Below are 17,574 nucleotides of genomic sequence, written 5' to 3'. Positions count from 1 at the left end.
CATTCCACTCCATGGTTGGGGAGGAATAGCACCTTTGGCGCTGGCTGAAGTTTAACAGTACTTTAGTGCTTACAACAAGCACTTGGAGTGGGTTGGCTTGGCTGGAAAGCCCTTACACACAATACAAACTCCTACAAATGTTGTTAAGAGTGGTGTCCTGGCACGGGATCACCCTAGGTCAGCCTTTCCCAACCTAGTGCCCTCCGGATGTGCTGACTTACAACTCTCAACATATCCCAGGCAGCCATGCTGGCTGAGGAATGCTGGGAGTTGTAGCCCCAACCCATCTAGAGGGCACCATGCTGAGGAAGGCTAACCTAGGCTACATCTGTCTAGTCGTACAACTGATCCCACCAGTTACAACCTTATCAGCCACAGGGAGAAGGGGATGGACAGTCACATTTAGTCTCCTACTTAAGAGAAAAGCAATTATTCAACTGCGGACTCCTCCCATAAAGAAGACTCAGTCAGTTCTTTCAGTGCCTTGAACCTTTTCTTCATCTTAACCAAAGGCCCTGGGGGTGGGGGGTGGGGGGGAAAGCGATTTGACACTGATGTGAACATGCTCTGTCCTTTCATCAGTTGGTTTCTTCCGGGATTTGTCCTGGAATTCTGAATCCCATGGCAGTCTGGTCCAAAGTGTTCCTGGGACTGGAATTAACATAGCTGGAACGGGTCTCTGTTGTGCAACTGGTCCTCTGAAGGAACTGGAGGAAGTTCTCATGGATGGAACCCTCTGGGCTGGAGATGCACAGCTCTTGAGTTAGGGGCTTACTGAGGCAGTGTCGACCCAACTTGGCCAGCTCTTCCCTGATTTGACGGTTCAGTAGCCCATAGAAAAAAGGGTTGATAGCAAAAGAGGAATATGCAAGCCAGGTCACAACAATCTCGCCATAACCAGGGATAGAAGAGGCAGATGTGATGGAGCAGTGTAGGTGGAAGGAGAAGAACGGGAGCCAGCAGCACAGGAATTGGCCTACAATCAGGACCAATGTCAGGGCCGCTTTATTCCCACCAAACAAACGTTCAGGGGTCAGCCTGGGTGGCACATTCCTGGTTGTGATGATAGTGACTTGGCTGTGGATGGAGTCCGACCTCTGCCTAGGAGTGGCTGTCCAGGATGGAGCAGGAACGTGCTGCAAGGATGCAATCCGGGCCACTTTGTAGATGCTGCCGTAGACACCAAAGATGATCAAGGTGGGCAGTATGAAGCAGAGAGTGCTGAAGATGATCACGAAGATCTTCTTGTGGGCTCCAGGGCTCCAGAAGACAGTACATTTGCTGGCACTGCTAGCACCATTGTCTTGGGGCCAGCCCACCAATGCCAAACCAGCCATGAGGATGGACTTAATCCAGATGAACAGCACAACAGTGGCTGCCAGCCGAGTCGTCATCTTGACTTCATACCTCATGGGATGGACAATATAGTAGTACCGTTCGATGCTGATAACAGAGATGGTGAGGATGGAGGCGCTGATGAAGCAAACGTTCAGAAAGATCAGGGTCTGGCATTCAGCAATGCTGTATAATACTCTGTTGAAGCAGGTGGAGCTGGAGATGATCCCCAAGGGCATGACAAAAATGGCTGACAACAAATCAACTAGGCAGAGATGGCAGACAAAGATGAACTTCCTCAGAAGAGGTGTCTTGAGAATGACGACCATGACTGCTGTGTTGGCCACCAAGGCAATGACACTCAGCATGACCATAAAGAAAATGCCAATGGCCTCCTGAAACTGGGATACCCCAAGTGCATCCAGTCCCTGGGTAGAATTAATCCTAGTTTTGTTGACCATTGTCCCCTGAGGTCTGTTTTAAAGTGGCCTGTGCCTCAGCAGTAAAGACTGCCAATGGATGCTTGGAGCATATGTCACTGCCACCATCTTCTTTTCTGGTAGCGCTTGATCCCTGTGGGAGAAAAGCAAAACTTAGTAGCGAATGGAACAGAATAGCCTTCTGTATTTGCCATGCTGGCTGGGAATTATGGGAATTGCAGTCCAACACATCTGGAGAGCGGCAAGTTGCAGAGGACTGGGGTAGAGTGCTAGAATCCAATGGGAGACAATGAGATTTGGTGATTTAACCTTAACAACGGCAACTCCAGGTTGCCAGCATTCTGGAAACTGCCACTCTGTGAACACGTAGGGATAGAATGGGAAATAGCGATGGGACACATGTCCTTATGACATATGGAAAACTCAAATTACTGGGTGGGGAGAAAAGCATCTGTTTTTAAAAGGCTATTGGGGGGGGACTTGATTAAAAATAGAGGTAGTCAGGCTGGGGTGGGTGGGTTTATGGATTTAATTAAGGACCCTTAGCTTCCCCTGCCACCATACCCCATTATTGGAGCATTGGGATGTTTGTGACTTTCTCCATCCTGTTCAATGATAATTGCTCCTTTCAGGCACTTTCAGTGCCATCCTAGGCATAATTACCAAGAGTGAGGGAGAGGAACCTATGGCCTATGAGCCTAATCTGGCTTGCAGACTTCCCCCATATGGCCCACAGAGGCTTTGTTTCCCTCTGAGGGCTCTACTCAAGCTCCACCCCAAGAAATCTACCAAAGGCTTGGGAAGACTAATGGATATACTCATCATAAGCACAGTGACTACTTATTATTATTATTATTATTATTATTATTATTATTATTATTATTATTCGAAAAGACTGGCAATTTGGTTCCCCTTCTACATCATGGACTGTTCTGGAGAACCTTTGGCATCCATTAATGCAGGGGTGGACAGTTTCTTTAGTTGTGGGTGAAGGGAAGAATGATGGGACTGAATGGATTTTCTCCAGTTAGGGTGCCCAGGCATCTGAGCTCCTTACACCTGTTCATGACATCATTCCTGCATTGAGTGGGGGGTTGGACTCGATGGCCTTGTAGGCCCCTTCCAACTTTACTATTCTATGATTCTGTGATCATTGTTTCCCTCCCCAAGTCCCCTGGAGGCCACTAAAGGCTTTGGGTAGGGGAAGAGGAGGGAAATCCTGCACTCAGTGTAGCTTACTCCCAGGCAAATAGGTTTGCTGCATTAAACCAGTCATTGCATATTTGGCTCCTAGCCTATGTGACTACAAAAAGAAGTATGTCAGTGTGCAGGAAATGCCTGGTGAATCCCAGAAGCAAGTAAAAAGATTTCCATGAGAAGAGCCACATGGAAAATACAGAATGACAATGATTGCGTGATGGTGGCATATGGTTGCCCCCCCACCAAACTCACCGCTTACACAAGGGCAGAAATTGATCTGGGAGGCATTTAAGTGAGTCATCCTGGGGTGACTTCATTCCCCCCCCCCATCACCAAGAGGGTCATTATTCCTTATCAGGGTCATCACTAGAAACAGGCAATGGCGTCTTTTCTGCACAGTGATATCTTGGTAAGTGGAATGGGTTCCTCATTGGTTGCTGTGTGTTTTTTTATCTCCCAAGCTGTATTCGGCAGTTTGTGAGAGCCTACAACATGTGCCTCTAGTTTGAAGAAGTCTGTAGACAACTTCTTTCAATCTATATTTGTTTTAAATCAACACGGCCAGAGCTTGGGTTTGATGGAGCTCTGAATGAAAGCATTTTGCAAACTATCTTTTACTGCTCATCACATGAGACAGAGAGAGAAATGTGGGAAATGGGTTTAATACAGCATCATACTCCCCACAGCTGTAAACTAACAGTGACTTACTTGCAGGGTAGTTATGTGGACGAACTGAACTTTAAACTACCTACAGAAATTATACATCCACATGACACCCCCATCTCCAAATTCCTCATGTTAGTAGTTTTGGGGAACAAACTTTAGATCAGACCCTGAAGTTCCCTTGTCAATTTCAAGTGGAAGCTTCCACTGGGCAACCTACTGCCTGTGTCCATATGTTGCTTTAACCATGTGGCCCTCCAGATCTTGTTGGACTGCAATTCCCATCATTCGTCATGTGAATGGCTAGGGCTGATGGGAGTTGCAGCCCATTAACACCTGGAGGGCCCCATGTTCCTCAGCCCTCCTTTAAGCCATGAAGTATAGTCTAATAAGAACAGCCAGAATGTAGAGCACACAGCCTGCCCTCTCCCATCTCACGTCTCCTTCCACTTCTTCCGAAAGGGGCTGCTCCTGGCTAGTGCCAGGCAAGGCTTCTGTAGGTCAGTTGCATCTCCCCGCTATGTGTGCCCTCTCCCAGTTGGTGCCATCCCATGATGTGTGCATCCAGGTCCCTCTTTTACAGACAAACTCTCATTCACTTTCCCTCCTGCAGTGAGGCACCATGCTTGAAAGAGAGCTGCTATGGGCACTTCCTGAAAACCACCAGAGTTAGAGCCAATGCCTGCATCTCCTAAGGAGCACTGGGGTGGGTGATGGGTGGGTGGGGGTGGCGTTCCACCTGGTGAATTCCATGCCACTCTAGCAACAGATTTGGGCAGATTACTCACCAGCTCTGCAAGGAGAGGACAATGCTGGAGTGGGAAGGAAATACATTATTCCCCTGACCCACATTACCAGAGCAGCAGGGGATCCAACCCAGTGGACAGTGCCTTTTCCCCACCACTGCTCTGGTAACCTATAAATCGCATGCTGTGTAGCAAAGAGCAAAAACAACAATGAAATCAAGAGATATAGTAAGGTCCAGGAAAAGAAAGTGGAAATAATGGGGCCGAGAGAGGGGGAGGGGAGGGGAGAAGCAGGGAAAAACTGGAAAAAACCTTCCCACGCCGCATTTCCCAAAAATTCCTAGAAATAATGTTTTGTTTTTTGTAAAAAAAATTCTCTGGTTTTCTCCCACATTTTCTTTTTTTCTTACTCTTTTCCTTTTCTGAACCTTCTCATTTCTAATGAAAGCTTGTACCACCACAGATTTTTATAGCCTTTCAGGTGCCACACAGTTCCCCCAAATTTCCACACTGAGACAGAACTTTGGGCTGGGGAACCTCATGAGGCAAGAAAGCATGATTTAGGGCGGCCCAAAGCTTGGGGTGGGGCAGGGGGTGCAGTGCTGTTCAAAATTCAGTTCCTTATTTAGGCTTCACCTGCAGCTTTGTATTAAGACTAAGGAATTAATGGCCAGAGAGCACATGCTTTCCCCCTTGTAGGGGGAAATCACAGCTGTAGGGAGGAGGAGGGCTTCAGATGGGAAAGATCATGTGAGGTGAAAGAGTTAAACCCCTCACTCCCCTTTCCTTTTGAACAATAAATATAAATGCTGGAAGAGCTGATCTTGGATCACCAAAGAACCAGCAGAGAAGGAATATTATTGCTAATTTTATATTGATCAATGGGGTCTCTCTCTCTCTCTCTCTCTCTCACACACACACACACACACACATTTTGCTATAGTATGATCTTTAACATTCACACTGAAGCATGCATGATTATGTAGGTTATATGTATTTTTTCCTCCCACATCACACACATGCACGCACACACAAATATCCCAATACCCACGAACAAGTGCATTTCTTTTTACAGAAGCATTTTCACATAAATGCACAGCCACATTACACACACACACACACCCAAGACAGCAGACACCTCCCTTTCTCTTTTCCTGCAGGGAAGAGTAGCATGAAATGGTGGACGGCCTAGCCCAGCACTACCATTCTTCCTAAAAGCACATGTGGAGGCCTCCTCTATAGCTTCTCGCCTTTCCCAACCACCCAGTAACAGCAACAGATCCCTCCTTAGACTGAGTTGCCGGGGCAACTCAACACTGGTTGGAGGGGGCTCCAGATCAGCCACAAGAGACTATCCCAAGAGGTCCACTGCAAGGCGGGCCACCAGCTTCTGCTTGTACTTTGGTAGCTACATCATCATCAGACAGAAATAGAAGCTCAGCTAAAACCAAAAAGTTGGAGGAGGGAGGAGGCAATATTACGATTTGATGCAGCTGCAAAAGCTAGACAGAAGTTGAAGGACTGAGGCCAACGGCTGCGTTTTACAAGAATGGTGGGAGCTGCCTTAAACGAGAGAAAGGTAACTCTGCCCATTTTGGGGGATCCCACCCCGCTCTCCACTGCACATCCCTTCAGTAGGGTCACCTGGCTCCCTCCTCGCTCTCCTTTACTCCTCACATCGAGGCTGTAGCTAAATCCTGTCGTTTCTTCCTATATAATATTGCCAGGATTCGACCATTTTTGTCTGTCTCTTCTGCCAAGACTCTCGTTCACGCACTGGTTATCTCTCGGTTGGACTACTGCAACCTTCTTCTCTCTGGCCTTCCTTCGTCTCACATCAGTCCGCTGGTCTCTGTCCACCACTCTGCCGCTAAGATCATCTTCCTGGCCCGCCGCTCTGACCATGTCACTCCACTTCTGAAATCTCTTCATTGGCTTCCAATTCACTCCAGAATCCAATATAAACTTCTCCTGCTGACCTTCAATGCTCTTCACGGTCTAGCTCCTGCCTATCTCTCCTCTCTCATCTCACACTATCGCCCCGCTCGGGCTCTCCGCTCCTCTGATGCCATGCTTCTCGCCTGCCCTAGGACCTCCACTTCCCTTACTCGGCTTCGTCCTTTTTCTTCTGCTGCCCCTTACGCCTGGAACGCTCTTCCAGAACACTTGAGAACTACAAACTCAATCACTGCTTTTAAAACTCAGCTAAAAACTTTTCTTTTCCCTATAGCCTTCAAATATTGAGTTTGTTCTGACTCTATACTATTAGCTTCTCCCTACCCGGTGCCTGTTTACACTTCCCTGTGCCTGTTTGCATTCTCCTTCCCTCTTTATTGTTTACTACAACTTATTAGATTGTAAGCCTATGCGGCAGGGTCTTGCTATGTACTGTGTTATCTGTACAGCACCATGTACATTGATGGTGCTATATAAATAAATAATAATAAGAAGAAGAAGAAGAAGAAAGGGGCAAAATCTGGCAAAATCTGGCTCCAAGCCCATGCATTCCTGATGGCTAGAATGCGGGTGCATAGCAGCGCTTGCCAGAGTGTAGCTTCCGCCCGTGGGAGGAGAAGTAAAAGAACACAGCCAATATTATTTCCCTAGGCAGTGTCAGAGCAGCAGGGTGGCTCTTGTGTACCTGGAAGGTGTTAGAGAACTACGGAGGGTTCGGACACACCTAGGCAATGGCAGCTCTAAGGCAGAGGGATGCAAGACCGAGCTCAACATCAAGAGGGAAGCGGAACAAACAAACAGTCCCCGAAAGCCTCTGCTGTTCCAGAGCCAGGACAAGGGCATCCAGTGCCAGGGAGAGAGCTCATGGGGAAGCGTGATCCCCGAGGCAGGATTGGCCCAAGGCCATCTCAGATGTCCCGGGCACTGTTTCCTTCCTCACTACGCTAGGGTGGGTTGGAAGGCCCAGCATCACTTAGGGCAGCCTTTCCCCAGCCACCAGCCAGGTGCCTTCCAGATCTTTTGGACTACAACTCCCAGCATTCCTGACCATTGGTAATATTGGTGGGGGCTGATGGGACTGTCTGCACAGCACCTTCACAGACAAGCCTACAGACACAGGGTTTTCTCCTCACGATTGGGAGAACGCCTTGCTTTTCCAGTATCAGGAGTGAAAGCTGTGCTCAGATGGGTTGTTTGCAGAGCTGTCAGCTGAGCATGTAAAGGGCTGGAGCAGGAACAGCATACATAGAAGCCCACTCATACGAACATAAGAAGTGCCCTGATGCTGGATCAGACCAAGGGTCCATCTAGTCCAGCACTCTGTTCCCACAGTGGCCAACCAGCCATCAGCCAGGGAGGAACAGGCAGGACATGGTGCAACAGCACCCTCCCGCCCATGTTTCCCAGCAACTGGTGCACACAGGCTTACTGCCTCGAATACTGGAGATAGCACACAACCATCAGGGCTAGTAGCCATTGATAGCCTTTGCCTCCAGGAATTTATCCAACCCCCTTTTAAAGCCTTCCAAATTGGTCCCCATCTTGTGGTAGTGAGTCCCACAATTTAACTGTGTGCTGTGTGAAGAAGTACTTCCTTTTATTTGTCCTGGATCTCCCACCAATCAGCTTCATGGGATGACCCCGGGTTCTAGTATTTTGAGAGAGGGAGAACACTCCTCCCGTTTATGCAATGTAATCTATGAAAAGGCCTTTGCGCCCACCATTCAGCTGGCTGTTAATCACCTGCTCACTGCAAGTCTTTCCTACTTAATTCAACAAACCATGGAGATGATTGCTACTTTCCTTTCTACTTCATATATAGGTATGGGTGCTACCAAGCATATCATCGATCTGGGTTCAGGTGTTAATGGGCCATATTTTCCTACGCCCACTTATGAACCACCTATTCCAGAGCCAGAGCCTTAGACTCTTTGCATCGACTGCAAAAATATCAAGACGATATCCCCTCCCCTGCTTGGGATGGAGCTCTTTTTAACAATTGAGGGAGATGGAGCTTAAAGACAGGATAATGGAACCCTCTTTGGAATCTGCCACCTGTCACTCCACTCCATGATACGGCCAGCCCTGGTTTCCACAGTGTATCTCACAAAATGCTGCCTTGGGAAGGAATTTCTCGAAGACAATATTCTCTCCGTCCTCTTACATCCTTATTGTAAAGTTTCCAGTGATAAGACAGTGGCCTGGTTCAGACAACATGCTAAACCATGCTGCTTAACCACAAAATGGTTATGGTCAATGCATTCTGTTAACCATTTTGTGGTTAAGCGTGTTGTTTGAACCAGGCCACTCTGAGACATCTGGATCACAGGAGGAATTGTTCCATCTCCTTCCCTTCACAAAAAGCACCCATCCAGTGAGTGGCTCTTAGCAAAACAAAATGATATTTTGAAGCTTGTGTTCAAGGGTCCATTCTTCCCAATATCCCATTCCATGCATACTTATCCAATATGCTTCAGGCCAGTGGTTATTAGATTGTAAGCCTATGCGGCAGGGTCTTGCTATTTACTGTTTTACTCTGTACAGCACCATGTACACTGATGGTGCTATATAAATAAATAATAATAATAATAATAATAATGGTTCCCAACCTTGCGTCCCTCAGAATTATTGGGCTACAACTCCTATCATCCAACCCAAGCATGACCAATGGTCAGGGATGATGGGAGTTGTAGTCCAAGATCGGGAGACTCACAGTTGGGAACCCCTGCTTAGGTTTAGACTCTCTTTGCATGTGCAGCCAGCTGTGTGGGAATGCACTTCTGAATGATGTGAGCCCACACTGCAGGGGGTGGGGAGCAGAGACAGGAATAATGCAACCACATTGAGAGACCACACAATAACACAGTTGTGTTATCCACACATGTTTCTGTAAGACATGGGACCACACCATGGGGAAATGGGTCCTAGGCTGCTGGCTGCATATGCCAAGGGGGCCTTGGCGCACTTTCAGGTAATTCCCATGCAAGTGGCAGCAACAAGGCGGAAAATGCTGACAATCCAGAGCTTCCTTTGGCATTCCCACCAGTAAAGGCTGGTGGCTTCTATGTCAGAGAGTGGTAAATGCACTCTGGGTTTCAGCCAGAACTCCAAAGGAGCTATCCAAGGCATTCAACCCTACCCCCAACATGGGTTCAGCACCTTGGATAGCTCCTTTAGAGTTACGGCTCCTATGTCAGTGGGGATGTACCGCTCCACTGACACAGGAGCCATCAGCCTCCACTGATCTCCACCATATGCTGAAGAGGCAATTCATTTTCCATTTCAATTTTAAAATTTAACCTGAAAAGCATCTTGCCTGTGTGTACCTTTGCTGAAGTACAGCTATGGAAGGCAATTATGAGATCTGAGTTTCAATTTGGAAGCCCTTTGAGCATCCTCTCGCATGGCGCTGCGTAAGAGAAGACAATGATGGGGCACTCTATAAAGAACAAGCAAACTCCAATAGTGATTCATAACAAAAGAAAGTTGAAAACACACAGTGAGGAAGGAGAATGGAACAGCTCTCCAGAAAGAATGTAGGACAGGAAGAACACATACAAGCACACTCACACAGTGAAGGCTGATGGCTCTGCTTTCGGTGGGGCTGTGAACCCATTCTGGGTTTCAGTCAGAACCAGCCAGAACTCTAAAAGAGCTATCTAAGGTGCCTAACCTAATAGTGGTGGTTGGGTAGGGTTCAGCACTTTGGATAGCTCCATTCAAGTTCTGGCTGGCTCTGACCTGAAACCCAGAGTGGATTCACTGCTCCATTGAAATCGGAGCCACCAGCCTTCACTGCATGCACACATGCATGCACACACGAACACACACACACACACACACACACACACACACACACACACACACACACCAGTAGATCTGAAGCAAGGCAACAAATTAAAACAGGGTGGGGGAGATCACCTTCATTAATATTTTTCCCTACTGTTTTGAAAACAGTATGGATCCTCTCTTTTCTCACAGCTGTCCAGGGAGGCTGTGTTCAGAATATTACACTTCTATGAGAAACCTCCCTTTCTAACAGAAGCACCCCTGCTCTGCTTTCACCACCACTTCTATTAGAAACCTCACTTTCATTGCCACCAGGCAGTTTATAGGCAATAGGCTTGGTATCATTGCATTCTTTACATCAGCCTTTCCCAATCTGGTGCCCTTCAGATGTGTTGGGTGACAACCCCCATTATCCCCAGCCAGCATGGATAATGGGCTTTCTGGCTGGGGATGATGGTTGTTGTAGCACAACACATCTGGAGGGCATCAGGTTGGAGAGGGCTGCTTTCTACAAAGTATTTCCCCGCATTAACTACTGAAACGTATTTTTTAGACAGAATGGTGTTTTTTAAAAAACTTGGCTAAACAGATTTATTTATTTATTATTGCATTTATATCCCACCTTTTTCCCTTCAAGGAACCCAAGGCGATGTACATAATCCTCTTCCTCCTCTCCATTTTATCCTCACAACAACAACCCTGTGAGGTGGGTTGGGCTAAGAGTCCGTGACTGGCCCAAAGTCACCCAGTGAGCTTCCATGGCCAAGTGGGGATGAGAACCCAGATCTCCTGACTCCCAGTCTGACACTTTAGCCACTATACCACACTGGCTCTCGGTGAAGAGAGCCCGCCCCTGCCCCCGGCCTGGGATTTCCCCACGATGAGGCACATTCTCTGTCCCTACCACCTTAATTTTCACACTTCTTTGCACTCGTTTCAGTTTGAGCTCTCCCTCCTCGAGTACAGGTGAGTACATTTTGACCCAGCAGTCTCACTTACAGAAAAGCGCATTTCGGTATTTCCTTACCTCTTCTGGAATGCATCACCTCAGACATCCTAGAATTGAAATGGGAAAACAGGAAAGAAGTCCAGGGGGCCGTTTGGTGGAAAGGGCCAGCATCCCGCTTGCTCTTATTGAACGAAGCATCACCCCTCCCCGCTCCACAACACAGTCTTAGACCTCCTTCCCACCCCACCCCCAGAGCTCCACAAAGAAGTAACTCACCCAACTCAACTGCACCAGGAGGTTCTTCGGTGGCCCACAGCAAGCCCGACTTTGGTCTCCTCCTGCTTGGTGAGCACTTCATAACTTCCCAGCCAAGGCAACGGCCACTTCAGGACTGCCTCCCCCGAGCGTTAGTCAAGACGGCCTTATCAATTTTCTGTGCTCCGCTGTGTCCTTTTTCCTAGACAGCAAGCTGGTGATGCTTTCCCGGTTTGTAGCGGCTCCATTTGCAGGGAGCAATGACAAGTGTCCTGTTTACAATGAGCAGCTTTGTTTGTGGAATCAAAGTCCTTTCCTGCTGTAGGGAGAGGAGAATCTGGGCAAGGTGGCAATGGCACCCTGCAGGTAGTTCCTCCTCGGCAAGACGTTGGGATGCACAAAATCCCTGGGCAGGCGTTGCCTGCTGCTCCTTAGGTGGCAGTGAGAGTCTCTACACCTGGAATGGACTGCTGCTGGCGCTGCAGTAGCTGCTGCTGCTGCTGGTTCCCTCACTGGGGATGGCACTGGCTGTCACATCTGGGCTCTGCCTGGCCTTTTAAAGCACTGTCTGTCATTCACAGAGAGCATTCTACTGGGTCCTAAGCACCTCCCAGGGAGATGCATAGCAAGGGCTCGGATGACCCTGGGTCACGCTTGCAATAAGGCACGGGGTTCCAAGGCGGCACGGGGTTCCAAGGCGGCACCTCAGGAATTCCGGCCAGGGAGATAATTGGGCCTGGCTCCATCCCAATGAAACAAGCATCACCTGGAGACGCAAAGAGAAGCAGGATGCAATCGAAGCCCTGAAAGCAGAGCGGGGGCCTGTGTTTCCAAGCACAGTTTCTACCCAGCCAGTGTAAAAAGAGATCTGGCCATTTTTATACTGTGCCTTGCTAGTCACATTGATAAGTGTGTGTGTATTTTAGCACTGCCTGAGAGCTGGGTGATAGGCAATTTTTAATGTGTACATAGTCCCACAAATTAAGGAAATAGACGAGCAATGGCTCTTTGTTTTGTTTGACTTGATTCTCATGATTGGCCTGTGACAGCCTTCCCCAAGCTGGGCTCCTCCAGATGTTTTGGTCTATAGCTCCCAACATTCCTGACCATCAGCCATGCTGTCTGGGACTGATGGGAGTTGAGGTCCAAAGCAGCTGGAGGGCACAACATTGGAGAAGGCTGACAGCTCCCTGAGATTCCTAGAATTGCCCAGAGAAGATGCATAGCTCATCTTTTCTATAGTACTGTAATCATGTCATCAGGGGATGGAAACTGGCAAAGGGTCTCCCATTCTTTAAAATTCATGTTTTAATTGAAGACTTTCTCCTTTATTCCTCCCGTGTTCTAGGGTTGAGCTTGGCTTGAAAAAAGATTCTGGGGATATGTATATCTAGCCATTCTATAATGATTGCATAGCTCAAGTGCACTCACTGTGCCCCAAATTCTGCAACCTTGCAATTCCGTGAGTATGCAAATAGAGAAATTGGTACTAGATACACAATTCTGTATATTGAGAATGCTATCTCTCTCTCCCTCACTCTCTTTTTAGTCATATTGCTTTATTAGGTTTCCATATGAAAAGGAGGACAGGGCTCCTGTATCTAACAGTTGCACAGAAAAGGGAATTTCAGCAGGTGTCATTTGTTTGCATGCAGCATCTGGTGAAATTCCCTCTTCATCACAACAGTTAAAGCTGCAGCCGCCCTGCCCTCTTTTGTATTTGGTCACCTTTCTAACAATTCTGTGCTAAAGACCCCAGCTACAAATGCAAATGTTACTGCTTTGCTTTCTCAAAGGAATTTCTCCCAAAAAAATCCAGGTTGGCTTGAGGTACAAGGATCATAGACCCTCCATGCATAAGCTCTTCCCAAGGTTCTTCTCGCAAAAGGTTAATGATCCCTGCTGTAGTGTGGCATAGTGGGTAGAGTGTTGGTCTACGAGTCAGCAGATCTGAGTTCTAGTCCCCACTCGGCCACGGAAGCTCACTGGGTGACTCTGGGCCAGTCACAGGCTCTCAGCCCAACCTACCTCACATCGTTGTTGTTGTGAGAATAAAAACAGAAAGGAGGAGGAAAAAAGGCAGGATGTAAATGTCATTAATTAATAAATAATACCCAGACAAGGGTTCCAGTTCAGGTGCCAGGGATTCCTCACTCTCACAACTACAACTCCACACTTCAGCACCACAAGGGAGACAACATCACACACAAACACACACCACTGGATTTTGGAGAAATCGCAGCAGGACAGTAATACTGTATGCCAGTGTTCCCCAACCTGGTGCCCTTTAGATACTTTGGACTTCAACTCCCATTAGCCCCAGCCAGAATGGCCAATTGTCAGTAACACATCTGGAGGGCAGCAGGTTTTGAAAGACTGGCTTCTATATGGGATCCCTACTAATTTTATATAATTGGTTTGGCTAAAAACAACAGCGGCTTTCATAATTGGTTATATAAAACACTAGAATTTCTTTAACAAAGGACTGCTCTAACAATTAAGGGGAACAAACCATCACCTGTCTCCCAGGATGTGCAGGAAGCATTTACACAACCTTAAACACTTTAATTGCTACTGTTATTCCACAGCCATCGCTGTCTCTTGGCAGTCTACAGTAGCTATTACCCAACAAAAACAAAACAAACTAGTTAACACATATAGAACATGTGCACACAGGAGACGGCCAAGTGAACAATGATAATTTTGCTCGCTCCTACCGTAGGACTAGGAGAGACAGTGGAGGCTGGTGACTCCAATGTCACTGTGGTGGTGACTCCGCTCTGGGTTTCAGCCAGAACTCTAAAGGAGCTATCCAAAGTGCTTAAATAGCTCTATTAGAGTTCTGATTGGTTCTGACTGAAACCTGGAATGGAGTCACTGCCCTAGTGACATCAGAGCCAACAGCCTGCACAGAGGGGATAGATGTCATCATTTGCTTTTAGAAATGTCTCACCCCCTTTAGTGGGAGAACTGCTGCATTATATAGTCAGCAAATCTCCAGCCATGCATGCAATTCTCCCTCACACTCCCCAAGCACGTATTTCATTTCTTTCACTCTTAGCCTTTTGTTCTCTTGGAAAAAAGCGAAGAAAATGCTACTAACACTACTCCTTTCTCACTATTAATATTTCCCAAGGCTGTTTGTTTTCTGCAGGTGTGTGTGTGTGTGCGTGTGTTTTAAACTAGGACAAAAAGTTGCAAAATTATATGGCAAGATGCATGCAGGTAACCAGCATGAATGGCTTTTCCTACAGCAAACACAGAAGTGGTGTTTGGGAAAGAATTGGACTCCTGCTTCATTGTTAATTGCAAGGAAACCTGGCCACTTAAACTTATAAATATCATTACCATAGGTGATGTGTATTTTTATTTTGCCATTTAAATTCTGGGGTGGTGGTGGTTCATACCCAAGATTAAAAAAACAGACAATAACTCCATTTATACCTGTACCTATAACTGCAGAAGAATAGAATTATTTGCAGTTTGATGCTCCAGCAAACGTTTAGATTAGGTATTGTATTCATGCTAACTCGCCCAAGTATCTGGATGTGTTTCTTGAATTCCCATTATCTTTGGTTCTCTCTCAGTTTAGCTGCAAGTACTTGTCCAAACCCCTTCTCAATCCTCTTCATACACGTGCTGCAGCAAGTTGTGTGTATTTTTTAACACCCCCACAACTCCCCTACCAATTTACTACATCTCTTCTTGCAAAAATATTTAAAATTTGGCAAAAATGGAAACACACCAGTTTACATTGACTGGAAATGCTACATTGTTATTTACAGTGGGGTAGGCAACCTGGTATCCCCTCCAAGTGGTTTTGGACTACAACATCCATCAGCCCCAGCCAGCATTTCCAATAGTCAAAGATTAAGGAGGTTGTAGTCCAACACACCTGGAAAGCACTAGGTTGTCTAACCCTAATTTACACAATGAAGTCTGAACAAGTATCTGGGAACAGGGCAGTCTAATTTTATTGGCTAGCTGAAGGCAGATGCTGATACGTGATTGGCCTGACACAGTGCTGCTGGTGTGCCTGGCTTAGTAGAATGTTGCTTTGACTGACAAGTGATGTCATGTTCCTGAGGGAACAAAACAACTGATGGCAATAGACCACTTGCTGTTGTCAGACACTTATTGTTGTTGCAAAAGAACAGAGCACATCCTTGTTCTATGGCATGGTACTAGTGTGAGCACCCAGTGAAGTATTGCTCTCATTTTAGCCTGGCTACGCCTGATCACACAGCAGTGCCTTCTGAACTAATGATGGCTAGAGCTGGTGAAAATACTGGAAACCTACCTGCTTAATCTGTGTGCTATGAAGGATTATGAAAGAATTACTTCCTTTCTGTAGCACAGCTTCAGCTATGATGGATACGTCTCTCTTTCAAGTAGGAAGCCTATTTAAGACTTTGTCGCATATTGTGAAACAGCCAATCCCCAACCTAGTGTTCTCCAAGTGTTGGGATTACAGTCACAATTACCCCCAGCCACGTGGCTGAGGATGATGGACATTGTAGTCCAGCACCTTTGGAGGGCACCAGGTTGGGGGAGGCTGTTGTAGAAGATGAAACAGGCCTAGATGAACCCTACTCAGCAACAGAACCCCTGTTTGACATGCATAAGGTTCCAGGTTCATTCTTCAGCAGATCCAGGTTTTTGTTTTAAATGGGTTCAGGTAGCTGGTGCTTGGAAAAAACCTCTGCCCCAAACCTTGGCAACCAGACAAGGATGGATGGATGGATGCGGCAGCTTCATATGTTTGTAAATTGCCCCCGCCAATAAGCTTGGACTACAGACCAGCTTCGACTGAGATTTCACTCAGCAATTCTTAAGAGATCCACTCTCACCAATTACAAGCAGCCCTAATAAAGTAATCTAGCTACTTCTCCCTCACGCTGCTAGCATGCAGAGAGTAAAAAAAACACCAAAAAAAACACCCTCTAATTGTTATTTCCCTCTGTAAATACATGAAAGGCACGACGATACTATGGTGATGGGAGCTATAAATATATAGATTAGATAAGAGATTATCTGCCTCTAGCACACTTGCAAAAATAAAAAACGTTCACCCTTAAAAATAACTAAAAAAAGCCTAGAGTGCAGCCACTGACTAGCTCAAGCGAAGAGTGAGCCAGACCCTTTATTATTTATTTATTTATTTATTACATTTCTATACCGCCCAATAGCCGGAGCTCTCTGGGCAGTTCACAAGGCGACCCTTGGCCAGCTATTCGCCCACACTTCCTGTTAACAGAACTAAGGCAGGAAGTAGGTAGGGAAACTCACTTCCCTAGGTCCATCTATGACACGAGTGCACCACCTGGTATTGGCAGGGAGGCTGGGGGCTGCACATGCACACATTGTGTGTGGAGGAGAGGGGCTGTGGGTTGTGATCTAAGACAGGTGACACCAGGTCGCTGTAGCTGTCCTTAGAAAAGCCACACGGAGAGGCAGCCGCTAGACTGAAAAATCTCACAATGACATTCTGTACCAAGAGGCTTTTCCTGTGAGAGAAATACACATAGGAATATGAGCAGGACTTTGAAAGGGAAAAAAAATCACATTCTAAAAACAGATTATACAAACTAATTATAAATAATATGTTCCCTTATTTGGAGAGATTAGATTGGCTCCTTCCTTGTTCAATTTATTGTGGGCCATTAAAACTTTTCTGCTCCACCTGGTGCTTTCATGATTTTAATCACGATTCAGCACTCCATTTTAAAAGGTTTTTTCCCCCTACTCCTGGCTTAATTTTAGCATGTTATTTATTAAGCTATTGTTTGATGTGTTTTAATTTGCATGTTGTGTTGGGAGCTGTTTTTGGGGGGCAAAAGGCAAGTAATACATGTTTTTGTAATTAAATTATAAACAAATATTTCACCTGCGGCATTATTTTAGCTGAGGACTGCTTTGCTGTGTAAATGAGAAATAAAAACAAGACACAGAGCAGAAGAAAGGGGAGGCATAGCTCTCCCAAAACAGGAGGGTTTGCTAGGGATCCTTGGCCCACTCATTTCTTCCCAAGTTTAAAGTTTTTTGCTTTGCTTTTTTAAAGAGGCATGCTGGCTGTGTGTACCCTTGCACAACTATTTAATGTGCTAGCCAAGTCTAGTTGTGCAAGTGTGTGCACAACCCCCAAGGTGCATAACTGAAAATAAAACAAGTCACACCTTGTTCAAGTCTGCAAAAAGACAGATCCTCCACCACTCCACTCACACATAGGTGGGAAACCACT

General features: G+C 46.6%; 1 protein-coding gene across 1 annotated transcript; it reads right to left on the bottom strand.

Moving 5' to 3' along the window:
* Positions 1 to 544: 544 nt before the first annotated feature.
* GPR62 (G protein-coupled receptor 62) lies at positions 545 to 11,848 on the bottom strand. The gene is made up of 2 exons (XM_063123376.1): positions 11,355 to 11,848; positions 545 to 1,908 (listed from the first exon to the last, which is right to left on the bottom strand). Exon 2 carries the CDS (start codon positions 1,794 to 1,796, stop codon positions 579 to 581), a length of 1,218 nt encoding a protein of 405 aa, XP_062979446.1. The 5' UTR covers positions 1,797 to 1,908; positions 11,355 to 11,848; the 3' UTR covers positions 545 to 578.
* Positions 11,849 to 17,574: the final 5,726 nt, after the last annotated feature.

Source organism: Elgaria multicarinata, chromosome 3 (genome assembly GCF_023053635.1).
Source record: "Elgaria multicarinata webbii isolate HBS135686 ecotype San Diego chromosome 3, rElgMul1.1.pri, whole genome shotgun sequence".
In the NCBI taxonomy this organism is placed as follows: domain Eukaryota; kingdom Metazoa; phylum Chordata; class Lepidosauria; order Squamata; family Anguidae; genus Elgaria; species Elgaria multicarinata.
Note: the sequence above shows the minus strand (reverse complement) of the source record. Positions and strands in the feature narration are given on the sequence as shown.

Excerpts from the sequence above, each read along its gene's own strand:
- GPR62 (XM_063123376.1), bottom strand. The coding sequence starts at position 1,796 with ATGGTCAACAAAACTAGGATTAATTCTACCCAGGGACTGGATGCACTT.